This window comes from Dromaius novaehollandiae, chromosome 1 (assembly GCF_036370855.1).
Source record: "Dromaius novaehollandiae isolate bDroNov1 chromosome 1, bDroNov1.hap1, whole genome shotgun sequence".
Lineage (NCBI taxonomy): Eukaryota > Metazoa > Chordata > Aves > Casuariiformes > Dromaiidae > Dromaius > Dromaius novaehollandiae.
Window position 1 is genome coordinate 76,345,464 of NC_088098.1, and position 27,501 is coordinate 76,372,964.

The window sequence follows — 27,501 nt, forward strand, 5'->3', positions numbered from 1 at the left end:
ATTAAGTTCACTCATATCCTTTACAAGTAAACTTGTATTCTAAACATGTAAACAATTCTTCTCAAGAGAAGGAATTTGAAGTTAATATTGAGCAGTTACTGAAACTAAGTTTTATAGACCACTTAAGTCCTGCAACAGGAAAACAGAATCATTTAAATGTGTACATTGGAATGCCCCTAATCATCTCTGTACAAAAGCACTGTTCTTCACCTAAATGACATACTCAGTATGTTATGGCAAAATAGCCATAAATACTGTGACCTTATGTTTCTCAGCTTCATGGTCTACCATAACAAGAACGCCTGAAAAAACAGATAATTCACAGGGCAGATTCTTGGCATTACCTTTAAGAAGCTTTGGAAAACAGAACTTTAGGAAAAATAAATAAATAAATAAATAAAAGCCACAGCACCATACAATACGTTTAACATTTGAATTACATACACTCCCTCAAAAAAAATGAATGTAAAGCATACTTTGAAACCTGAAAGCATTGGTCTGGAAAGTGAATAATGTACATTTGGTGGGGTGGGGAGAAGGGAGAGAAAAAAAGGCACAGTTAGATAATTTAGAGACATGTAATTTTAAAAGAGACTGTCACCTTCTTGCACTTTCCAAGAAGTACTGAGGATGCAAACACTTACTTCCAACTACCCTTTTTAATGAAGAAGCTTTACTAAGTACAACTATTTTCAGAATACTTCCAACTTTTCAAAAAATTAAAAACTATAATTTCTTATATTTCCTTTCATAGATTTACTTTATAGCTAACTGGCTCTGCAAATTCTTTCATTTGCAGAAAAGAATTTTTTTTTCTGCTTTGAGCAAGCAATTGGGAATTCAGGGATGACAATCACCAAACAAACTCAGGCTTGGAATTAACAATAGAAGAGTTTTATGCCAAATCACTCATGAGCAGGAGCCCAAGATTAGATTTCTTCATCCACAATATGACAGGCAGCACTCAAATCAAAGTTTAAGTATCAAGCAATACCATGGATGACCTTCTACTTCATTTCAGAAATGTCTTCAAGTCTGTTTATTTTTTCAGGGTTGTTTTCTTTCTTTTCACAGAGTCACAGAGTGGTTGAGGTTGGAAGGGACCTCTAGAGATCATCTAGTCCAACCACCCTGCTCAAGCAGGGTCATCCAGAGCACACTGCACAGGATTGTATCCAGGCGGGTTTTCAACATCTTCAGAGAAGGAGACTCCACAACCTCTCTGGGCAACCTGTGCCAGTGCTCAGTCACCCTCAGTGTAAAAAAAGTTTTTCTTCATATTCAGATGGAACTTCCTGTGTTTCACTTTGTGCCCATTGCTTCTCGTCCCATCACTGGGCACCACTGAAAACAGCCTGTCCCATCCTCTTGACACCCTCCCTTTAGATATTTGTATACATTGATAAGATCCCCTCTGAGTCTTCTCTTCTCCAGGCTAAACAGGCCCAGCTCTCTCAGCCTTTCCTCGTAAGAGAGAGGCTCCAGTCCCCTGATCATCTCAGTAGCCCTCCACTGGACTCACTCCAGTAGCTCCATGTCTCTCTTGTATTCGGGAGCCCAGAACTGGACACAGTACTCCAGATGCAGCCTCACCAGGGCTGAGTAGAGGAGGAGGATCACCACCCTCGACCTGCTGGCAATGCTCTTCCTAATGCAGCCCAGGAGACCATTGGCCTTCTTGGCCACAATAACACATTGCTGGCTCATGGTCAACTTCTTGTCCACCAGGACTCCCAGGTCCTTCTCCGCAGAGCTACCTTCCAGCAGGTCAACCCCCAGCCTGTACTGGTGCCTGGGGTTATTCCTCCCTAGGTGCAGGACCCTGCACTTGCCTCTGTTGAACTTCATGAGGTTCCTCTCCACCCAGCTGTCCAGCCTGTCCAGGTCTCTCTGAATGGCAGCACAGCCCTCTGGGGTATCAGCCGCTCCTCCCAGTTTTGTATCTTCAGCAGACTTGCTGAGGGTGCGCTTTGTCCCTTCATCCAGGTCACTGATGAATAAGTTGAACAGGACTGGAGCCAGTATTGAGCCCTGGGAGACACCACTAGCTACAGGCCTCCAACTAGACTCTGCGCCACTGATCACAACCCTCTGAGCTCTGCCATTCAGCCAGTTCTCAGTCCACCTCACTGTCCACTCATCTAGCCTGCACTTCCTGAGCTTGCCTATGAGGGTGTTACGGGGGACAGTGTTGAAAGCGTTGCTGACGTCAAGGTAGACAACACCCACTGCTCTCCCCTCATCTACCCAGACAGTCATTCCATCATAGAAGGCTATCAGACTGGTTAAGCATGATTTCCCCTTGGTGAATCCATGCTGACTACTCCTGATCACCTTCTCATCCTCCACATGCTTAGAGATGACATCCAGGATGAGCTGCTCCATCACCTTTCCAGGAATGGAGGTGAGGCTGACTGGCCTGTAGTTTCCCAGGTCCTCCTTCTTGCCCTTTTTGAAGACTGGAGTGACAGTGGCTTTCTTCCAGTCCTCAGGCACCTCTCCGGTTCTCCACGACCTTTCAAAGATGATGGAGAGTGGCCTAGCAATAACATCTGCCAGCTCCCTCAGCACTCGTGGGTGCCTCCCATCAGGGCCCATGGATCTGTGGGTGTCAGGTTTGCTTAAATGATCTCTAACACGATCCTCCTCGACTAAGGGAAAGTCTTCTTTCTCCAGACTTTCTGCCTGGTCTCCAAGGTCTGGAATTCCTGAGGGCTGGCCTTTAGTCTAGTTTTAAATATAGGACGTCTGCTACTATGTCAAAGAGTTACCAGGCAGCTTTTCCCAGTATGACATATTTCTCATTTTCCTAAGGTTACTTCTCCCAGTATGTACTTCTTTGTGAAGAAAGGAAGATATGAAGTTTCTCTCTCCTTCATCTTTTCATTCTTCCAAAATATTAATAGCTACTTCAGTCTCTTAGCTACAGAACCACAATGTGATACATATTCAAAGTCTTGCAAAACATTAAGTAAATTTTTAATTTTGAATAAGTAATCCTGTCAAGATCAACAGAACGGTCAGATGTAACATATTTAAGAGGGTCAACAGATAAAATCTGAAATCTGGAAGACTAGCACCCAAACAGAAACAAGTTTTTCTGCAAACTTCACTCGGTTTTTAATAGCACAACTTCTGTAATAGATCCTAGGCACTTCCTATTTGTAAATCTTTAGATAGATGTAACATTAATATTTACACTGGTGAACTCAGCAGATAACTAAACATGCACACACACCCATACACACTGCTGTCAAGATTAAGCTAGACAAGCAGACTGTGAAGGCTCGAAAGAAAAAAGTTGTGGGGAAGGATATAAAAATATGGTGGACTACATTCTGTAAAGTCACACCTCTTCAAGTTTTTAGCTGAGGTTATTTATTTCTAGGATGCCACACACGACAAATTCTCCAAGGGAGCTTTTAAAATCTGTTCATGAAGGGGATGAAGGGGGTGGGTGAGGTGCTTTGGGAGATTTTACAAACCATACAGGCAGGGAAAGATCCCAAAGCATGCAAATATGCAGTCTGTCTCTCTTTTTTTTGTGTGTTTTGGAGAGTCCTAGAAGAACTAATCCCTTCACAGCCACCAATGAAAAATTCAGCTCATAAGATTTCAACTGTAGATGACTAGCAGTTGTTTGCATGGGGTCAGGCTTCAAAAGGAGAAGAGTGACAGAGACAAAGAACTTAAATAAGAACCAGAGTTCTAAAATCTCAGTTTTCCCACTCCATTCCAGGGGTGGCCCTTTGGCATCTACAATCCTATTCTCACTGAAGAAAATGGGAAGACTTCTGTCACATTATGCAGTATTTGTGCAGCCCTTGGAAACCATAAGGCCTATCAAAATTCAAAAATCACTAAGCCTTTCTCCCAGTCATTGCCTGGCTCCAGTTCAGGTATGTCCTGCTGGACATTCAAAAGCTGATGCATAGAAGTCTGCTGTTCTCCTCTGACCTAGATTTTCCTTTTTTAACCTTCATTAGCTCAATAGCTGTGTAAGATCAGCGGATAGTACCCATTTTTTATGAAGCTGGCAAAGAGAGAAGGCATAACAGGCAACAGCATGGAAATGGGCCACAGTTTAAAGGGTATCTGCTCCAGCGCTGGGAACTTGGGACCGGGAGCAAAGAGCTCCTCTCTGTTTCACAGTTCCCAACATGACCACCCTTCAGCTACGTAAACAGTGGGCAAAATGGTCAGGTTACATAAACTGATTAAATTTTAAATGAAGCTAAAACAAATATGTCAACATACAGGACTCCGTTTTAAGAACCTGCAGTTTGCCAAGTCTCATTTCTGTTTTGAAATAGAATATTTTTATGCAAGATGGTGATTTGTCTCTAGGTTTTAAGTAACAAATTTCTGTCAAACCTCAAGAACACACTGTACTTTCATGCTTTCATAGTATCAGTCTCTTTAAATCCAAATTTGGTTTGTAGCTATAAATTGTTGATTAGGACTATATAATTTATTTAATACTAAAGCTTTTAGTGGTTATGAGCAGCGATCAGACCTTTACTAAAACAAATCTCTGGTTTCACTATTGACTATTAGGCCAAGTAGTTATGAGTCTGCCAGCACAGTGACGAGCGCTGGCTTGAACATCACATTTAGAAATCATTCTCCTCAATCAAACAACTATAGTTTTATGTATGTCTAGGGGCCAATAGAAATTCTCGGTCAGAATCTCCAAAGATCATTTCTGGCCACATTATTAAATAGTGTTTTAAATAGTATGTCAGACCATCACAATAAAACTAAACAATTTGTTTAATCAGGAAAGCATAGTAAAATCAACACACAAAACCCTTGCTTTCCACACAGTTAACAGAACATTTGGGTGAGATCTTATATAATCAGGTAAAGCAGCAGTTCACCGCTTTATTCAACTTGTCAAGAGCATTTAGGCTAGATTTTCAATAATCGCAGAAATTAATTAGTAACATACATATAAGCACTATACAAAAATACTTTGACATACACACACGAACACACAGCAAAATTAGACACAACTCTGGATTATTACAAACTACTTGAGCTCCACCATATTATGTGTGTTTGGAGTAAGAACTATGTGAGTTTTGTTTTACACATCTGAAAGTGTTCTTTCAGGATCTTCTTACAGTTTGAGACTTATTGGAGCCAGTAACTTTATTAAATCACATATACATCCTCAGTAACATTTTTTCCCCTTAATTCTTACCTCATCCAATCAGACTTATACGTAGATCTAAACATGCACTTTTTGGAAAGAATTCTTACAAAAATAGGTCCACAACAAAGCATGCTGAAAATAATAATAATTAAAAAGCATAATATCTTTTATTCTATCTGAGCTTACTCAGATGATTCTCCACAGTTTAAGCTGAAAGGAGAATATCAGCATAAAATAGTTTTATTATATAAATAAATGCATTTTTAGTAGAAGGTTCTCTTACCACTCAAGAACCAAAGACATTTCAATGCATCACTACAATATACAGCAAGAGAAGCACATCATCACCTAATAATTTGTAAGATATTTCTTTAATTTTAGGATAGATTTTAATAACCTGCCAGAGCAGAGAGATAAATAAGAAATAACAAAAATGAATTTTTACACATAGATTTATTTAAAAAACAACTTCTCTGATTTAACAGTGCTCTTAGTTGCATAATCTCTTATCTTTACCACTTCTTGCTTGAAGTGACAGAGAAAACTTAACATGAGTGATACTTCATGCTGAAACATGGAATTAAGATGTAGAATTGGGAAGCAACAAGGTTTCCATGAGAAATGAAAATGTAAAGTACATATTAGACAACCTTGGGGAAGGAAAGCGGGGGAGGGGGGAGGAGAGAGGGACTCAGAATGGATGTTGATAATTTTAAAGAGAAGAATAGTATTAAAAGTATTTTAATTAAAAAGTACTGAAGTCCAAAAAATATATTACTATTCTTTATATTACTCCTTATCAATCCAAAGAAAAAATATTTCCATGTTTATGGTTTTGGTGTGACTTTTTTAATGTTTTAAGGTACAACTAGCATGTTTTAAGCATAAGATACAATTAACTATACACAGACACCACAAGTACATGTTACATATACACTCTCACCCACACATATGCATTTAAAGCACACAATTTAAAATCTAGAGTATTATTGTGGAATAACATCACTGGTCCATCTGAAGTAGCTCAGCTCCCATAGAGAATGCTTGGGTTTTTTTATTGCTGTGTTAATATGGAACACCTACAACTACCAGATGTTTTAAAAGCCGCTTAGAAGGGGGCATCCACTACCAAAGAAGTGGACAGAGGGGAAATTCACCATGTAGGCTATGAGAGAGGCTGATAAAACAAAGGTAAAAATAATAATTCTTTCTCCATCTGTCAGGCAGAAGTTAAAAGCACTGCTGTTTGCTTCACTCAGCTCATTTGAGGTCTTCCATACACAGATCCTAAAACAGTAGAATTGAATCACTTTGCATATAGACCCAGCTACAATCCTGACTGTAATTTGTGAGTCACCTTCCCCTATCCTGGGGTCACCATATAAATACCATAAATCCTTGTTTAGATATTTTATTAGGACTACTCAAAATTTATGTCCCCATAGGTGCTTTCTTAATAATTTCATTTGAAATAGTATGTGTCACTCATGCTCTGTACAGTGTATTATACCATTACCTTTTATTTGAACATATTATGGAGAAGACTATATTGAAATATTCTCCACAGGGGTAGTCTCATTTTTTCCACCAACATGGCCAAGTAAAGATGGCTCTTCTACATACCTTAATTTTTTTTTGCATGTTAATCATGCTGAACCTTCACATAGATGAGTGCTATGATTTTTTTTAATAAACAATCTGCCCTTTAAAGAATGTGATCAGTCTGTTTTAAAACATGCTACCAAGTGAATTTATCAGCTATTTGCAAGAAATGAGTGATAAATCAATCCTTTTCATCAGCAAAATAATCCCAACAAACAACTTCCTCCAAAGGAACAAAGTGTTGCCTAAAGGAACAAATCTGAGTTTTTGCTCCATTTTCTACAATACAAATCAAAAACTTTAGTCAGAGACACTTTTTAGTCCCCAAAAAGCAGACTATTACCAGCTTTAGAAGAGAAGGAAAAAAATCCAAACAACTTTATCTTGATTTTAAATCAAGAAAACACAAAACCCTTTTCTCTAGCACTCATCCTTCCATCTCCACACCCCACAATTCCATGAAAAAGCAGACTCATTATCGTAAGACAAGAAACCACTACCTCCTCTGTAACTAAGGCTGAGGCTACCTTATACATTTCTGCTGTACGTTACAAACACACTGGTTGGCTGTATAACACGACGGCCAATATATTGCAGCAAGAATTTTGAGTATTAACTCAGCTTATGGCAGAAAGCACGTTTTTACCAGTGAAGCTTATTTATAAAGGGAAGAAGAGCAGGGGCAGGATGAACAGAGAAAGTTTAAAATACACTGGAATGAGCTGCATCAGCAAAAGCATAGCTTTGCCAATAATATTCACCTTTACATAGGTCTGGTTTTAACACACACTATCCGTAAGGCTCATCGCGGTTTCCGGAAACCTCTAAAATATCCCACCTTGAAGTACTAAAGAGACTACAAATCTTTAAGTACAAAAATAAATTTCTTACAGCAATCTCCAATTATTAAGCTGAGAGCCAGTTCCAACTGTTTAACAGAGCAATCAAAAGCTTTCTCTCCGCTAAAAATCTAGTAAGATGTCATGGATTCTAAATTAATGATTTCCTGATAAACACCCCCAAGTTAGACAAGTAGTATTTTGGCAGGGGGGAGATTATTTTTTTTGTGTTGCTGCCTCTCCTCAGAAGTAGCATGGATGTTCTTTAAAAGCCACTGAACTACTAACAGTATTACTACTTTGAACTTCTTAAGCAAGAACATAGAACGAACTACATATCAGATTACAACTCTCTTGGGGAATTAATTTGGCCCCTTTTGACTCCCTGTTACTAAATATTGTCTCGGGGTAATTTTAAAACATGTTTGTTCACACACCTTTAAAAATTAACATGTTAGCCAGTAATGGTTACCAGAAATTTAAAAATCAGGATTTAAAATATAGCTTTCCCTGTCTTCACTCAGCCTAAAGTTTCAGTCAAAATGTTTAGTAAAAACTTGTTCATTCACAAAATTTTTAAAATATGTGTCTTCAGAGTCTAGACTTGGATGCTAGTTATAATTGTAATGACTGAAAACACAGATAAACAGAAGCATGCCCAAAGACTCATCACCAGAGGCTATTCATGAAGACCAGAAATTACTACCTCAGTTTAAATACTTAGTTTAAATACTTACTAAACAAATACTGCAACTAAGCATCTCAAGTACGCATTTTTTTTTTTTTTTTTTTTTTTTTTACCAAATCTTTATCTCTGTTATCACCACAGCAATGAGATACACATTAAGTAACAGGCTGAATCATCCTCTTCAAAAGTGTCTTTAATAATAGTCAATAGACTATCATTCAACATACCATATTCACATGCCTCAGAAGAAAAACTCCACAACCCAACACATGAAGTGAAAAAAGAAAACAATGGACTTAGTGTTTTGACAGATGAACTCTACAGAGCTTCAAGATATTACAAGTTTACTCAAAGTGAAGTTGGCAGAAAGGAAAGCAGAAACCTCAGCTGATCCAGCCTGCAGTCTTGCTTGCTAGCCCAAGCACTGAATGAAGGTGGTAGGGAAGAAAGGGTATTTTCAAACTTGCCTAGAGCTAAAAGCATCTACAACTTAAAGGTATCTGAGTCTATAAAAACACCACACTCCTTTTCCAAAAGTCGATTCTGTGCATTTGAGTTTGATTCCTAGCAAGCCAATCTCTTATCTCCTTCCACAAGGAGAAAATTTGATAAAATGCCTGAAAAATAAAGAAAATAGAGTGAATACATGCCTCTGAGTTCCTGACAACCTCTGGCAATAGGCTGAGGGTGGACAGTTAATGGCAGTAATATCTAAAACCAGCACAGCAAAATTTACAAGAGAAGTCACCTCTCCAAGCCTTAACTTACTTTCTGGTTATCTTCCTTCTCCTCCTTCAGACAGGGAGAGAAGGAGAAAGAAATGAACTTTTGGAGCTGTGCAAAATAATAGCACCTTCACAATGTGGAATCTAACCACACAAAAATATTCTAACAACAGACTGGAAACCAGTATTGCATGAACAGATCTCAAACCAGATGAAGCCTTGTAAAAGAACTCTTCAAAACAAATAGATATTCACTGAGATTAAAAATAAATGAAACTTTAAAAGAGTTATTACCCAATGCTTTATTAGAGTATGTGAACAGTGGCCAATCTTCTTGGTCCCACAAGCCACAAAGAAAGCTCTTCATATCACCAAGACCCAAAAAGCAAATCCCTTACACTCCAGAAGCAGAGAGAGATGTGGGAGTAGTTCACCAGCAGAAGATGACAAGGATATGTCAGATGCCATGCTAGCCTGTTGCAGGATGAAGCTGCGCTTGGCATGCTGGCAGGCTTTGAATAACACAGGAATCTTGGCGTAGGCAATCTTTTCTAAATTATATCCTCCTAGGCCTGAGAATTCAGATCACTCAACAGTCCCTGTGCTAGGATCATCCTACCACTGGCAACATTGGTGCTGCATTTTAGATCTTTTAAGTGTTGCATGCAACTTGAGAGCCAGGGCAAGCCACTAGCATGACCAGGACAACCTGCACAACATTATTGCAACTTTTCAGGTTACCTTCATCAGCTTTAAGTCACCAACAAGTATGTTTTTGTTTGTTTAATCTCCTAGCTGTTATCAGAATTTAGACTCTTTTTCCCCCTCTCCAAACAGCAAATTTTCATTTGGTCTAAAAGGGACAGATCCAGCAGTCTCAATATTCTAACAATGAAATTAATGCAAAACGGGCAAACCACTGCAGTATTTGCAACCAATAACATCATCTGATAAATGGAGCTTGCTAATATGAAAAAAATTAAATACAGCTATAAAGCTGCATGCAAGCACCACAGCAGTTTCAAATCAGCTTGAAACTTGCACATAACTCATTTACTAACCTTAGAAAACTCCTTATTGCACAGGCCAAGCTACACACCAAATGCTAAGCACAGTGCACTAATCTGCTGCCTGTGAAATATGTCAGTATCAGCAGGATCACCAGGGAAAAAAAAAAAAAACAAAAACTTTCAGCCAGAAGCAACCTGCTCAAGGGAGCTGGCAGAGGGCAAGAGAAGCCATGAAGCAAAACCTCCAGTTATTTGCACTGTTTTGGAGTTTGCTTGTAAAGTGCCATTCTGTGTAACACTGACTTGCATGCAAACATAAGAAATCCTTCATTGCAGACTTACAGAAATTCTGAATTTTTCATCATTAAAATAATGCTTTTTGCCAGTCAAAGATACTGTAACTTTTTATGAACCGACTATTTTCTTATACTGTTTTATAACATGTACTACTCAACAACAACAAAAATTTCATGGAAACTGGTGGTATGCAATGTGCAGATGTAAGGCCTGTACAACTGCAAGAATTCATTGTGTTTTACATGCTTAGATGCAAGTTTCCATCTTTAAAGAAGAAAAAAAGTATATGTATTCCCTGGAAAGTTTTAAAATGAAAAATAAAAGAGAAATCTCTCAGGGAAGGTGTTAAATCTGAACAGCTTCCTAACATGCAAACTATTTCATCCAGAAATCAACTTAAACTGTCATAAAAGTGTTGTAGCTCTTTGTACTCTAATTCTATTCATTAACTGAAAACCTTTACAACCTGAAAGCTTAACAAGAGTTTAACAATTAAGGTAACTCTATAGAGTGACTTCATTTAAAACATGTCCTGAAAAGCAGGCAATTAGTCAGTACTTCTAGCAGGCACTTAAAATTCCTTCTTGCGTTGAACAATACCTCTAGAAGTGAGAAAAGCCAGTTCATTTTGATAGTAGTGCTTATAAAGAAAGCTGATCAAGTTGTCTAAAGGGTAATTTGGGGGAAATGTAACCATAATAATGGCATCTTTTCCCTGAGGGCTCTAGGGCTGTACAAATTAATAAAACAGCCAGAAAAACAGCATTACAGATTTACAGTATCACATGATAAATACTTGCTCAAGAGACTGAATAAACATAGCAATTTTTCAACATAATTAGTGAGGTAGAGAAACTTTTTCTACTTCCTCGATTTTCAAGTGAGCAATTCCTAAACACTGCTCTTATGCACGTTGGTCTACTTCCTGCTCTTCCCTGGCAAAAGTCTTCTCAGTGTTAAAGTGTCAGAGTATGTCCTGTCCCTAGCCTCTGATCTTATTAAGCAGATCTCATGTTTAAAACACAGCTCATGAAAAAACAGTTTCAGAAAGGATAACTAGGACCCAGAAGGCTTCCTGAAACAGCACTGAAAACCCCAGCTGACTTCAAAACAAGGCTGAGAAGCACCCCATTTCCTTCCTCCTCATCTGAGCTCCCCTCTTTTCTCTCCCAGTATGCACCTGCTATTTTTGTCACTGTCAAGAAGATCAAATAAGAAAAAAGTAAAATAAGTTGTAGTGTATGAAAATGAGAAATTAAAAACTCAAGTTTTAAAGTGTACTTTACAGAGCTGGCTAATAAGATGAGTTCTAGACATTTTAGAGTCTGCTAGCTTCCTAGACAAAAACAGAATAAAAATTAGACTTGGTTGCTGTGTCTCAGGTATCAACAGAGAATTGTTTTCCATTTGTAAGTGTATTACATTTCTCATTATTGATAACACACATGGGAACCAATTCTAATTTCTACTCTGGTATTTTGTAATTATATGTGTGTGTACACATGCACACAATTAACAGATGGTTTTGGCAGCAGTAGCAAAGGTTACCTGAACCACCTATTCTTTGATCACCACTACTGTTGCTGTAACATGCTCTGAAAGAATACAATCATATTCCTCAGGACCATCACAGCAGTTTTGAGTACACACCTTCAAAAGTTGATGGTCAAGTACTCTCCAACAGATAGGCTGCTAAAAGACTAGAATGCTGGTGAAACATTTCATTTGTTCTATGTGGGGCACTGCCACAAAAATACGTCACTCATTACTGTATATTTGTGTTTGCTGAAATCATTTTTAAAAGTTTATTTCAGTGTAGTCATTCTCACGTTTTTAGCAATATATAATAAATATACAGATGCACACATGCACAAAACACATGAGCACACTTCAGTGTTCAGTTTGATCAGGAAATCTGTAGGTTTCACCTCCTGGCTCCCAGGAAGAGACAAGATCCAGCTGTCCTGGAGGGTCAAGATGCTGCAGAAGAAGTGTGTGCGTGTGCACATAAAAAGCTTGAAACAAACAGATCTAAGATACTTTAAGTATCCTATTTAAATAAGTTTAACTGTCAAAAAAGCTCTAATGAAAACTGGAATTTGTGGATAGTTATGATCTTAGTGTTAAATTTGCTGCTAAATCGCTTCTTGTGAACTGCAAGAGTGCGTAGCTTTGTATCTGGAATAATCATCAACTATACGTAAGAGGAGACAGACTAGACTCCAGGAAAAGGAGATGGTTTTTGATTTTCTAAACTTCAGATTTTGCTGACTATTCTTAGACCCTTTCATGGTCTATTCCTACCATGGTCTACCAGGCAACGCTATGAAACCCAAACATATTAATGTGGCAAACAATAATAAATATTAGCAAAAGAGGCATGCGTATAAGAACTGGTTTGGGATTTTTTTTTAAATATTTACATCTCTATGCTGATGCCATCTTGCCACCTATATTTCAAGCTTTGGAGAAAGTTCTGAAGTGTGACCAAATTTATTAAAAACTCAGAGGTTTTCTACCATAAAATTGCATACAAAAGTTGCAGCTTTCACAACTGTTGCGTAAGATGCGACAGAAAGTCGCATATATCACTGTATTAGCTTCCTCCCTCTCTGAAACATGCCCTATGTTTAACAACTTACAAAATGATCTCTAGGAGAATTTAGAAAAAATTTCTTGTCCTTCAATTAGGTTGTTTTTTCTTTTTTTTTTCTTTCTTTCTTTTTTTTTTTTTTAAACAGGCATATTGAAATCTTTACTCCTATTGCCTTAACAGATTATCAGAACAGAAGAAGTTATGAGTAGGTTTTATCTTCGATCTCTTCCATTTTATTTCTTGCAGGTTCTTCTTCATGCAAGTATTATGAAAGAGTGCAAGCATAGACAATCATCTAGTTTAAGTACTGAGCACATTACTGTGCATATTCAGAAAATATAAACACTCTTCTTTCCTAACTAAAGGAAATCAGTATCTCTCTGGTTACAAGCTAAATCAAAACCATTTTGATTGTGTTTGTTTCTCCTGCCTTTCCTAGCTCAATTTTAGAGTGCAGTGAAGTCAAGTGGCATAGCTTTTCTTGTATCCTTAAACATTTTTAGAATCTAATAAATAAAACTGCTATCATTGTTTCTGGTTTATAAGCAGTTAAGAGATGAGAAAGGACTAAGTCCATCCTTTTGCTATTTCCAAAACTGTCAATAAAAGTAATTCAAAGGAAACATTTTTTCTGTATATATTGTCAAAGGCTTATTGAAACTGTGGAAGAAAACATTGAAGCTTTATTACAGTATTTCTAAGAAGTTCAGGAAAGAAGCCATATTTTACAAAAGGACATTCTTCTCTTTGGGGAAAAACACTCAAATACCCAAGCTCAACAAATTACAATACAAAGAAAGAGTATCAGGGTAGCAACTAAAAGAGCCCACATCTTTCTCAAGAAAAAAAATACACTCCTTCTTCCCACCCAAACCATTAAGACTGAAAAAATTGCTTGATAGGGCAGTACAATAATGCGTTTGTTTGCTCATGAAAAAAAAAAAAAAAAAAGAGATAAATAAGTTCTATATTACAGATAAAGAAAATATCAGAAGATTGTATAGCATAAAGGATATTCCATTAGTCTTTCACTTTGGGAGAGCCAGCTACTTTATCACTGATGACTACATATTGGGTAAACTCATGCTAGCCATTCGTATAACGTCATCAAACCACAACTGAATTTAGTATTTCTGGCAACTGCAGTTTAGTCCCAGGAATGGAATAAAAAGGATTAGACACTGAAAGTCATATACAGAGACTGAAGTAGGAGTTGAGAAGAATTAAAGCTGTTCTAGAACTGGCTAATCCCAAACATGGGACAATAAAAAAGGAGGGGAAAAAAAATCCTCACAAGTGGGGAAAAGAGCCTTTCAGTAAGTTTTCCAATTAAAGTGCTAATAAGTGTCTCTCAAAATGCTATTAATACAATGTGCTGATTTCTCTCCATTATTATGCTGTTACAATAAAGCATAAATATCAACACTGAACAAGGCCATAACATATTCAGTTACTCAACACAGCAGTGAGGGACAAGCTTGTCCAGCAGCAGGTAATAGCCTTTCAAGCAGACTGCACCTGTTTTCAAATTTCTGTTTATCTTCTGCACTGCTGCCAAAGTAATTGTTTCCTCTAGTACACTTTTCTGAATGTCTGATAATTCCAGGTTGTTTACAAACCAAAATAAATAAAATTTCTGAAATGCAAATTATTTTCAAATCACACTAGTAGAAATAGAAGGAAATAATGCAAAATGGTTCAGGATACCTTTAATAACAATATCATTAATTATTTATAATCATTTAACAAACAATTAGCAGCAGAGATTTTTATATTTGTAATTACTTTGTTTTAACAAAGACTTACCCTCTTGCGGGATCTAAGGCAATTGCTCTGGGTTGATCCAATTCTTGCCAAAATAAAACTTTTCTCAATGATCCATCTAAATTAGAAACTTCAATCCGATTTGTTTCAGAATCTGTCCAGTATAATTTTTCTCCCAGCCAGTCACACGCCAGCCCGTCAGGTGACAGAAGTCCAGAAATGACCACATTTTGTACACTCCCAGATTTACTGAGTTCTGTTCGTTTAATGGCTTCTTCACTTACATCACTCCAGTATATCAACCCCTGCACAAACACAAAGTCCACTGCTGCTGCGTCCTCCAAGCCACCCACAACAACTGTGGCATTCTCCTTCCCATTTGCGGCATCCACCAATCGCAGATCACGTCGGTTCGCGTACAGCAACAGTGGGGCAGCTTAAAAGGGGAGAAATAAGGGGTGGGGGGGATAGACAGAGACATTAACACCACTCAAATTAAGTACAACTTACGGCCTGCTGCACCATGATTGTGCAACTACTAAATGAAGAAATCAAAAGGGGGGGAGGGTGCATTTTGAAGTTTGACTGAAAAGCACTGACTCAAAGGCTTTTAACAGTGCTACAACTGAAGACGGTAACTTCGTAATGGGCAGCTCATTATTCTGGGCTGTGCATTATTAAAATAAGACTCAAAGGAGAAGGAAGAGAACAAAGAAAACAGAGGTTTGAAGTGCCCAAATGACACTTTTCTGTACGCTTAAATAAGATGGATGTTTTCTGGATGCTTAAAAAAAAGAGTCTGAAAGCTGAAGGTAAAGCAGCTTTCTAAGCCTTCAGTGCTGGCCACCAGTGCAAGGGTTCATTTTTTGCTAGAATTTAGTAACATACACCCCATGAACTTTTATAAAAGTGTAACTTGCATCAGGCTGCAAGAGACATTTGTATGTTGATACTCTTTAAAATTGTGTATCTTCGATATTTTATATATAATGCAAATAAATACAAAAGGCTTTGCACAGCCCAGCATGAATTTTTATAGAGTGTCAATGTTGATATGAAGAGGTAAAAATAAATCTACAAAGCCTGGACAATGCATTCTTTCAAGCTAAGCTCCCCCACTCTTGTGTTTAGCTCTCTAATGCAAAGTCTTTATTTTTACATTCTTTATTTGCCTACTGTATCAATTTGTGCAGGCTGTAGTTTTCATATGCAACACATGAAGACTCGATGACTAATGAAAACGAGTAACCCTGAAAACAGATCTTTAAAAAATATTGTTTAACTGTCCTTAACCACCAGCAAAATATGACATCCTGAAAATTCCAGCCACATTTCTACTTCAAAAAAAAGTTAAGAAAAAGGTTTTTTTGTTTTGTTTTTACAAAGGAGAAAAACACATCCTTTTAAACCCACTGTCAGAAAAAACATACCTACCTTTCACCATGGTTACCTGCACACTACAGTGATGAAGCCATGCAGCAGCATCTAGACACACATTGTGGTTGGCATACTAAATGCTCGTGTATCTGTCACCACAGCAATTTAATAAAAGTCTTTCAATTTATTCACCAGTAGAGGTGGACAATTTCCACTTCAAGAGGGATGGATGTCCTAACAGAAAAGCCTGCATTTATAGGGCCAAAGATGCACATGGCTGAATGATGTCAAGGGCTATACTGACAGAAAAGATTCAGTTCTTAAATGAGGGACTCGCACTGAAATTAGAAATACCAATGCCTAATAAATAAATATACACTTGAAAAATTCAAAATTCTGAGATCAGACTACTACCCTAATTACTGCAAAGCTATTTATCAAAGACACTGCTGCATACACATTGGGAGATGCTGAAGAGACTAAGTAGTTCCTTAATCTACCCCTAACTAAACAAGTGCTGCTATATATGTTTAGAAGCCTTCCTCCCAGTCTTGGAAAATTGTTTAGCCTGTCTGCTTAATTTTAGAAATACTGAACATAAATTGATTCATGCCAATCATTTGACTTTAGATAGAAAGTTACCTAAATAGTTTGGGAGGCAGGGGGCATGGGGGGGACATTGTTGCATTAAATTTGTATCCTCCCACAGCATAAGAGTCTTTGTTGTGCAACAAAATATTCAGTTTAGAGAGTATTTCCACAGAGAAGGGGTAGACCTCTTTAAATTAGAAAGCAGGATCCTTTCATTAAGTAGGTTTATTATCTTACTTCTTTAACTTCTTGCCTAACTTCCCACCTCCTAAAGACTTAAAATGTATAACAGTAGAGTTTCCTTAAGTACAGGTTGCTTAAAAGAGTGCACTGGTGGTGTGTGTGTGTGTGGGGGGGGGGGGGGGGGGGGGAGGTGAAATCAATAAAGTTAAAGTAGTTAAAAAAAAACAAAAAACAAAAATAACCTCCACAGATATGCAATATAACTGTCTACTTTCAAAAGCTCCCATACGGTTGTAACCTGAAAAATCCAGTTATTAGCCAGCTCAATGTCATCTAGTGCACCATAGGAAAATGTGCAGCCAACTGGCAGAGCTCTCTCTAATAAGACAGCATGCCCAGCATTTGAAAAAAGGTAAATCCATGCACAGTCGAACACGGACTCCATTATTATGTACAACACGGAGCAAGAGTGCCCATGCACACAGCATGCACTGAATTGGAACACCAGGCATGTCAAGTGTAATCACTGAGGCCTGAAGGCACTGCTGAGCTGAACACAACTGCCTTGCATAGGTTATTCACTCTGTAGTGGAGCTCAGATCTGACTAAGGAATGACTGGAGAAAACATCCTTTTCATAAATGATACAAGTTATTTGAATGACAGCTCAGAAGAAACACAGCCACACTCAGGATATGTAGTTTCACGCAGATTGATTCAAAGCCGCAACTTGTAACACATTCCACAGGACTGGCAAATGAGAATATTAAGCTTTCCAATTTGTTGCGACATTCAGGAATGAAGCCTGCATCACCAAAAATAATAAAAGACAGGTTTGTTCCCCTACCCCCTCCAACTGTTCCCAGAAAACAGAAAGGCTTTAATATCCAATGAAACCCAACTACTGAAGTCAGCAGCATTACTACCAAGTATCATCTTTGCCACTTGCTTGAATCAAACAGAATCATCCTTTTCCAAAAGGAAAATTGTGGCAGAAAATCGTGGTGTGTAGGACGCAAAGCCCAAAGGACCTGAAGAGAATGCCTTTCTTGAATAACAGTTATGCACCATACTAACCACCTATGGGAGGGTATCCAAAAGAAACACTTTGAGCTATGCAACTGTTTCAATTTAACTTGTGATAGGAAAAAAGAAAAAAAAAAATCTGAGTTGCATCTCCTTGCCCTTTTTTTTTTTTTTAAGAAGTCAAAGCTGAACTCTTTACATATACTTCTATTTCTATAGAGATCATAAACAAATATTTTTAACTGAATCAAACCATAACACACTGAAAAGAAGTGCTTATACACCTTAAAAAGGCAAAGGAAAAACGTCCGTCTTGGAAATCAACAACTGAAGCCATAATGCATATTACAATATGTAGTTTATTCTTCTGTTCACGGAGAAGTACCCAATTCAGAGTAAAAGCTACTCTTAGTTATAAAACAGCTTTTTCTTGTTGGCAGTGGCCAACAAGAACAAATGTTTTCTTTGAGAACACAAAAGTGACAAAAAAAAAATCACATTTAACACACTTCAAACACAACAAAAATCTGTTGTTTAAGTCACAAGAAGCCCCTGCCAATAGTATGTCACTGAGCCTAACTGCTTAATACAGCTGTTCATACAGTGTTTTCCATAAACTTATCAAATTCAATATTAAAATTCAGTCATTGCCTTTTTGCCCTACCTTTACCACTAGAATTGTGCATCAAAATCCTACCCCTTCCCACCTAATTTTAGGTCTTGTAGCAAATATTTCTCATCTCCCTTCCTAGTGCACTGTAAGGTGCTAATCCCCAAAATACTTAAGTCTTGCTTCCTTAAGACTTGTTTAGTTTAGTCTGATTTGGTACATCTCATTTATGAACATCCAATTCCAGATTTAAAATGTTGCAGCCACAGGATGCAAAGTGATGAGCAAACATAAAAAGTCATTTTACCAGAACAACGTTAAAAAGAAAAGCTGAAAAATTTATTAAGAGGCAGCTTTAAACTGGCAGAATTTGTCACACTGTATTTTCATAACTAGTCCAGAGGCTTCTCCCACAAGTTCCTGGTTGGTCCCTTCCACTTTCAATGATCCATGACACCTCTGGGTGTCATGATGTCAGTGCGACCTTCAACAGGCTCTGCTGCCGCTGCCCCCCCCCCCCCCCCCGATCAGGAATTTAGACTGGTTGAGGCAATTTATGCATCATCTCATTTTCCCAACCCCTTTTTTCTTATTTCCAACCACCGGCAGTGCAGTTCTACCCTTTGCTTAGTTAAGGGCCATTCCCCAAGCCAATTCAAATCATTACATCAGTGAAAGGTTTGACTGGGTTAGTGAGTCAAATCAGCTCAAGAAGGGGTCCAGCAAACTCCAAAACTAACATAAGGCAAGCAGCAGGGAGTTGGAAGGGGGAGCAGCGCTCCCCCTTTTGTTGGCAGCCTCTTCGATCTGCTCAAGATGTGACTTGAGCCACATGCTCTCTCCCTGGCTCCACCTTCAGCTGTATGTTCCTGACCTCTCTTTTGTGTGAATGCTAGCACTTGTCCGATACCACAGTGAGACAATGTGGGCAGCTAAATTAGCAGAAAGCTAACCCTACCAGAAAAAAAAAACAGACAGACAGGAAGAAAAAAAGTAGTTTTCAGCCAATCATCATCCAGAACCAGTTCAGCACAAAATCAGACACAAGTAATGATACACCAGGCAAAGGCAAGACCACATCAGCTCTGCCAGATTAGCTGAGCCAGCGGCTTGCTAACCTCTGATCAAGAAACAGGACCCAACAGAATGGAGGTGGCCACCCTCATTCGTGGCAACATTCCCCAGTGTGGCCCAGCCAGTAACACAGGGCAAGTACCCAAGTGCTAAAGCACCATCCTTGCAAAAGTCCATTGCTAAGAAACCCAGGGATTGTTAAATTGGAAGATGACAGGTATTCACCAAGCCGGAGGGAAAACTCCCCCACTTTTCATCATCTTGTTGAAAAACTTGGCAGTATTGAATCACCTGTGGGTGCTCCAAGTATGGTGCCATAAGGATGGCAAACATGAGAACTGGAAAAGAGGAGATGCAGCATTGAGAACGTGCCACACCATCCTAGATCAGGCACCATAAACCCAAGGGATTTGCCAAATGCCTTGGTGGAATAACATGCACCTACATCCAGCCCCCAAGGGAAGGAAGGCAGGGAAACAGGTATAGACAACCAGAAAAGATTGTTAATTGCAGCCTCCTCAGAACTGTTCTGTACAGAAAAATCCTTTATATACTACTGCCCTACTTCCAAAATGTCCCATGGAGAGCCAACTTAAGAACATAAGAAAAACCAATCAACTGACACACATGTTCTGTCAGAGTCAATTGTGAGGACTCCCTTCACTCTGCAGGTTTCAAGTTTCTTCAACATTGCTTACGATTATAAGGAATTTTGTATATTTTTTCCTCTGTGAATAGCTGTGTTTTGTTCCTTAGTTTAGAGCAGCAAGGAAGAAGGGATTTGTACAGGGTTTTAAGTTTTGGTTCCTGACCCCATGTGGGGGTGGGAGAAAGGACTGCAATAAGAACTTGAATCATCATCATCGTTCTTTGGAAAAATGCCAATGAATGCAGTGTTCGTAGTGAAGTAGTGCTGTTGTGGACAGTTGAGGCAACATTGGGAATAAAAGCCTGGGAGACTATTATATCAATCAGGAAACTGGCACGTTGCAATGAAAGACAAAACAAAAGCTTCCTCAAAAAGCAGATAATATACAAACTGGAGATGCTTTGTAGCTGCATGTGTGCAAGGTGTGTTTCTGACAGTTCTCCTGAGCACTTACTTTTGCTAATGGAGAAGAATTGTTTTGCTATACTGCACCAATTAGTATTCCACAACTGAACAGCGCTGATATTTTGCAATCCAAACTTGAAGCCATATGACAACAGATAAGACAACCTGATCATACTGAAACAAAACACTACCCTTCACACTTTCTGGTGCCACGATTTCTCATGGAGCTTCTTACCAGGAAGAAAACAAACTAGAAGTCTGTACCAAATCCCTCATGAAGCCATTGAAAGAGTGTTCATTAGTGAAAGTCCTTCCACTGAATTAGGGCACCGAGGCACAATTTTGTGATGTTGTGTCAGAGGCAGTCCATTTCCCAAAGCCTGAAAAGGCTAAAGGCCATAACATACATCTCACACACCTTGGGAGCTGCAGTGGGGATGCTCCAAAGTTTGTTCCTAGGCTGGAACAATCACTGCAAGGACTGCACGTGTGTTTGAGCCCAGAACGGCCTGGGTGTATTTGCCCTCAACTGTCCCTGCCAGCTCACTTCCTTCTATAGAAGAGGGACTTGAATTAGACTGGCAGATGAGGTGCAAGAATCCCCCCAGCCATGGGATCTCACCTTGATGGTTAACAGTTGCACATAGACCTAAAAGCACACCCTGAGCAGCAGCATGCTAATTTCCCTTCAAACCAACAAAACCTGTTCCACACTAACAAGTTCACTGACACAGAACTACCCTGAGATGACATTTTCTGTAATTTATCCCAGCTAGCATGCTTAGGCTAAATGGTACTCATAGAAATACTAAAAAGTTTGTCTTTTCAGGGAAAACAAAACAAAACCAAAAACTTCTATGTTTTTGTTTGTTTTGATTTTTGCTTTTTAGAGTTTGAAGAATTATTAGGAAGTTGTTGGGAAGCATGAACTCAGAATTTAGCCCAGAAGATCCCAACTGAAGGACTGGATGACCCACAAAAGAAAAAAAGCTGTCAGCACTGAGTACACTGCAAGAATGACTGACAGCCCTCTGCTGTGACATGATGGTGCAACTGACTTTTTTTTGAAGCAGCAGTACTGTCTCAAAAGCTTATCACATTTTCGTCCCACTTCTCTGCATTTTTTTTCAAACAACATATCAGCTGTCCAATGATTTCTTTGTGGCATACTTTCCAGATCAAGCCTGGTGAATGGCATCTTTTCCAGTTCATCCATCATAACTACTGAGTATCAAGAGAGCTCTGCCTCCTACTAGTGAAATGATTTTTCCATCCAAATTCATAGTTTCTCATGCAGTTACAATGCTTTCTTCAAAACACAGGGCTGTACCAGCAACTTTGCAAAAATATGAATGACACACACCGAACTAGAAAATAGGTTTACATGGAAATGGAAACAAAATGCTCACAGTACAAGTTTAAAACCAAACTTTCCATCAGCTAAAGGTATTAGTTCTCAAAACAGAATTACACTTTAAACAAAGTCTTCAGATTATTTACTACAGACTAATCTAATAAATGCCATTTCCAGTCCAAACGAACAGTTAGGGACTATTTTCAAAGGGTAAGGAAAAAGGTACACACATACTTCAAGAATTTGGAAGACTATTACACATTTGTTTTTGTTTCGGGCCTTTTTTATTTTGGAAGTGCCGTTTGGACCTGCATTACTTTTTTAATTAAAGACATTTATATTCCAGCTTTATTAATGTCATATCTTCAACAGGTTTACATTACATGTGGTAAAATACGAAAAATATACATAAACACACACATGGTCCCTTGAAAAGTGTGAATGACATGGTCTTTTTCAGATGAAATATAACTTAATAGTGAAGTTCATAAATAAAATAATTCAGAGTTTCTTTTGGATTACTAAAATTATCTATACAGTAAAGATGAACTACTGAGCCTAAGTTTTTGAATTATTAGAGCACTGCTGAATTTTCCAAATGGACATAATAAAAGTCAATACAAGGTCTAAAAATTAATTTTTCCTACTCTTCATATTATTCCTAGTTTTAACATTCCTACTCTTTCTCTATTAATCCATGTCTCCACAAAAGTATTCTTAGATTTCTGCTATGAAGTGATAATGTTTTAATTAAGACTAATACTATAAGTACAAACAAGAGTTTGATTCATTGCTTTTAAAGAACAACAAGAAAAAGAAGCTGAAATTCTAAGACACCTTATGTTTTTGTTGCTTTCATCACACCCTTAACTTCCAGAGTTTAAGCAAATATATTAGTCTCTGTCTAGAAAGCTGGACTCTGACAACTGAGAGAGGAGAACGCTTGTTACTGAAGAGTTTGCCAAGCATAAAGAGTTAAAGTATGCAGTACATTTTTCCTCTGGAAACAGTCTGAGGAAAAAAAAAAGTAAGAGGACGAATATAAAGGAGAAAATCATGTTTCTGTATCAGACTAGGGAAGGAAAACAAATGATTTTTGATCAAGCAAAATTATGTAGCTAGTTGATTAAGATTTTTTGTCTCAGATATGATTACTTTTCAGAGCTGACATCAAGAGCTCACACATGGCCCTCATAAATAGAATTAAAATTATAATCTCATTTCTGCCACATTGATTATATCACAAGGGAGTAATTCTATTTAGGTAATGTGATCCCGTAACAAGATACTAAAAAAATCTGTACAAATGTTGCCATTTTCCATATCTGTTTATATTAAAAACATTTTCTATTCTCTCCATATAAATAATGGGGAATAGAGTCGAGCTCAAAAAGCATTCCATCTTTTAAATTGATACGCTTCTCTTTCTCCAAATACTTTATAATATTTCACAAAAAAATGTTACTAACCAAACCACAGCTTTTTAACCTACACTTTGAATAGTATGTTCTTAAAAGCATATGATTAATCAAATATAAGAAGATATTACAGTATTCACATTCTATTCATAAATTGGTAGGTTTGACTACATTTCAAAGCTAGTGTGGGACTGTACCAATTGAAATAGAAAGGTCTGTAGCCAGATATTCACAAGGAGAGCAGGGGGAAAAAAAAGCAGATCTGCATAACCAGAACACAGGAGAACATGATGGAAAGGAGTAACAGTTAAGACAAACTAATTTTTACTTGCAAACACCACCACTGTAGTCAAACCAAATTCTAATCATGTGCACCTTTTCACATTGGGAATCTCCTTCTATAAATATTTATAAATACAAGAATATATGGAAACAATGCTAAATGAAGTCTCTCCAAGTTTGTTAATCTGCCTACCAAATATAAATAGGAAAAAGCTGTTTAACATTTAGGGTGTCAGTACCTAGCATTTATGTAAAATTCATTAAAGATACAATGCTTTCTCTTTCCAATCCTTGGACAATTGTATTTCAAAAGAATCATGCAGCTTCTTTGTTTACAGTGGTGTATATTTTATAACTCTGGTCAAACTGCACAAGTGAGGCTTACATTGTACAAATAAAAGTTATTAGAGAAGAATGAATTTTTTTTCACATAACAGTCATTAGCAACTACCCTCTGGTAGGGCCTGCACTACAAAGTGTTCGGCTCAGAAGAATTGTAAGTAGGCACTGCACGCTCATCTCACACATCGTGTCCACACACCAGCGATCAACCTCCATGAGCCATAGCTTTTCAATGGCCAAACTGTAAATGAACAATGCCAATTGCTTTAAATTAATATGAACAAACAAGATTCTTAAAGTTTGTGAGACAGTTACATCCCCCCATGTCTTTCTAAGCAACTTATGCTATTCACCAGTAAAAGTCTATCCGTGGGAAATTCCTTACCAATGTAAATTATTTTTCACCAGGAATAACTGCTTTCAAAATACAAATGGCCCTTCACATGTCGTGAAAGAAGCAGCAGCAAAGAATTCAGCCAGCTTCCAGTAGTTTAGGAACCAAGCCACTCTTCAGCTGGGTCGCTGGAGAAAGCTTCCCAGGAGGAGCAAGGAGCACTCCCAGGCACAGAGGTAGGATCCAGCAGCTGGCTTGGCCACAGGCAGCAGCGTACAGTGAAGCTTTAGGAACAACTGTATTTCTGGTGCCTCTCAACAATGACACATGCCCTCCCTGTACTACAAGGAAGTGGACTCTTGATGAAGCCACCAGCAAAGCAACCCAAGTAGCTAGCATTTTCCAGGAAATTAATGAGTCCAAATATGCTGGGGACAAAGAATATAGTGTTAAGTCTGAAGACTGGCTGCCAGAGGAGATGAATGGTGACAGATCAGAAGATGAGAGCTGTTTCTCCCTGTTTTCCTCCCCTACCTCACTCCCTCAGATGGCAGGGGGGAGTGTTCTACTTGACTTCAAACTAAAAAGTAAATCCCATATTATGTGCACTACAGCAGATATTTTGAAACTGGCATTTTTGAGATGCGACGTCATAAAGGTGAGTTACAGGTGTACAAAGGAATCAGATTTCTCCAGTTCCCAAAGACAGACAGTTTAAAAGGCTCCTATGCCATAGTTCCTGACCTATCTTCCTGCAAAAACCCTCTTTTTTATCCATCCTAAAAATTCCAGCCAAATGCCCTTGTTATCTCTAACTCAGGGAACGCAGATGGTAATCAATTCACAGGGGAAAAAGGAAACCTGAATATGATTAATGCCCCTTTAAGCAGTATTTCTGTAAAATATTACAAACATAAGAAGCTTTTCAGCTCAATAAATTTACAAAACTCCTACTGAAGGATGTAAGGAGCCCATCACCTTTGTACACCTGTGTTTAGATATCTGCAGCTTCATCCATATACCTACAGCTTCCTCATATCTTCAAAACACCTTTCCATAAATGCTACTTCACCTTACCTCCCAGATATATCAAACACTACCAAGCTTTCCTAGATTCCTAATTTTTCAGGGAAAAAAAATTATTGCTGAAGCAATCTGATGACAGTGAAATATATTAGAGGTACAATTGCAAAACCTATTAAGATAATGGTGGAGTTTTTAAATACCTTAGATCACACTCATCTTAGATAATTCTACAGAGAGACAAAAGAGAAAAATGAATTAGAAATCATGGAGGACAAAAAAACCCCCACACTGATTTCTAAGGAATCACACACTGAAAAAATACGAATAGAATATGGTTGATTCAAGCTTGGGTGGAGAAATACACCATGATGATTACTAAAAGGATATTTCTAGGTCTCATTGTCAACACATGAGTATTGTATAGTCCCAGGTCAATAGACCCTTTACTTTAAAATATAGCTCTAGCTGGAACTCCTCCATGCTTCATCTCCACACAACTGCTTCAGAAGTAAAAAGCATATTCCTTGTCCCCTTCTCTGATTTCTAGTAGAAAAATACATGCAAACACCTCCAGTCACTTACAACTTAACAAGTCTTGAACATTAAGCACTTCTAAGCTACATACAAACCAGCCTTTATCTAAAAGGACACAAAAAAGCAAAGATGTTCTGTTTACCGAAAGCAAGTTATTAAAAACAACAAATTAAAGCAAACCCTCTTCTGAGCACTTTAGGGGGAAGCAAGACTGTTGAAACGCCCATTACCAAAGAGGCATTTTCATTTCTTCACTAACTGACCTTAAGCCCAGAGATCTACAACATTCAGTACATATGCACAAACACTATTTATAAGACTCCTACTCAAACAACAGCTTTATGCACTCTTTGTGTGATGAGCGGTTAAAAGCAAAATAAAACTGCAGTTGCATCCTGACTGGAGAGTTCTTTCTGGAAGAAAGGTAAGCCATGAATGCTTGTGAAAGAAGAATTATCTTTCACTTTTGTTTAAAAAAGTGAAACCTCAGTTTCCCACTTATGAAGTTATTGGACAGATACGATGCCACAGCTATTGCCTCTTTACAGCTGTCATTTATCTAAGGAGATCCTGACTGGATTGACAGCCGCCATGAGGAGCACAGCAAAGCTGCCATGAAGCAGGTCAAGCTCACGCCTCCACACCCTCGGGGAACAGCTCCAAGTGATACTGCTCACGTTCAGAGAGGAAGAAAGCTCAATCCCCAATGTCAGACCAGGTGCCAAGAGAGCAGTAGAGATGCCGAACTGTAACGATGATCTGACCGTTCCAGGGAAGTGACCCCTTTCTTCCATCAACCAGAATATGAAAGAAACTACAGAGCCTCCACAGCAGGCTGTTGTGACATTAACCTCCTGCCTGTTACAAATCCAAATACCTGCCCCGAAAATGGCTATAGAATCTGGCTCATCACAGTCCTTGGACTACTTTGGTAGAGAGGTGTCTTGAACTGTGCATCTGTCTCTGGCTAGCAACTGCCTGGTACTTCTCCAAGGCCCTATAAGCTTACAGGATTTCCAGATTATCAATTTTAATCCTTTCCAGATTGGTAAGCACATCTACCATCATTTCATTTCCCTAATGATCATAGTTATTGTAAATCTCTGCCCATTTGCTTTTTTCTAAGTCAGCAGCAATAGGGAAGCTCTTCTGTAAGCAGAGAGAATGCTGTCAATCCACAGATATATGCTATTAAATTTTCTGGATTTCAGTCTCCAATATTTTGGCTTTGCATCCTTCACAACACTGAATTCACAAACCAAATGTTGAACTTCACCTGTAATTTTATGTACAAACTTATTCATACTCCTGCTGGCAATGCCTCTGCCTTATTAAGGAGGTGCTGACACCTCTTATGAAGCAAATACATCTTATTCAAACCAATTCTACTTGCATAGATGTTGTTTGTTAGGGAGGACGCATGCATTAAAATTTCATTTCTGTTTCTTCAGAGTTCAGCTGTTCCTGCAGTTTATATCTACCTAAGGTAACAATTAGCTAGTAAGAAAATTACTGTCACGTCACAAATAGAAGATGGGATTTCAGGTAGGTTATCAAACAACAGGAGCACATGAACTCTGAAGAAATAAAGATACTGTTTTGATACAAATATCCCTGG

The 27,501-nt window shown here is 38.2% G+C and overlaps 1 protein-coding gene across 8 annotated transcripts in view; it reads right to left on the reverse strand.

The window, feature by feature from the left end:
- LRP6 (LDL receptor related protein 6) overlaps positions 1 to 27,501 on the reverse strand; it is a 120,648-nt gene that overhangs the window by 91,388 nt on the left and 1,759 nt on the right. For 6 of the 8 annotated variants that reach the window (XM_064517189.1, XM_064517190.1, XM_064517187.1 and 3 more), the window contains exon 2: positions 14,722 to 15,115. In XM_064517189.1, coding sequence (XP_064373259.1) covers positions 14,722 to 15,115 — 394 coding nt within the window. Of the gene's footprint in view, positions 1 to 14,721; positions 15,116 to 27,501 lie in introns of those variants that run through there. The other 2 variants (XM_064517195.1, XM_064517194.1) reach the window with 1 other exon arrangement.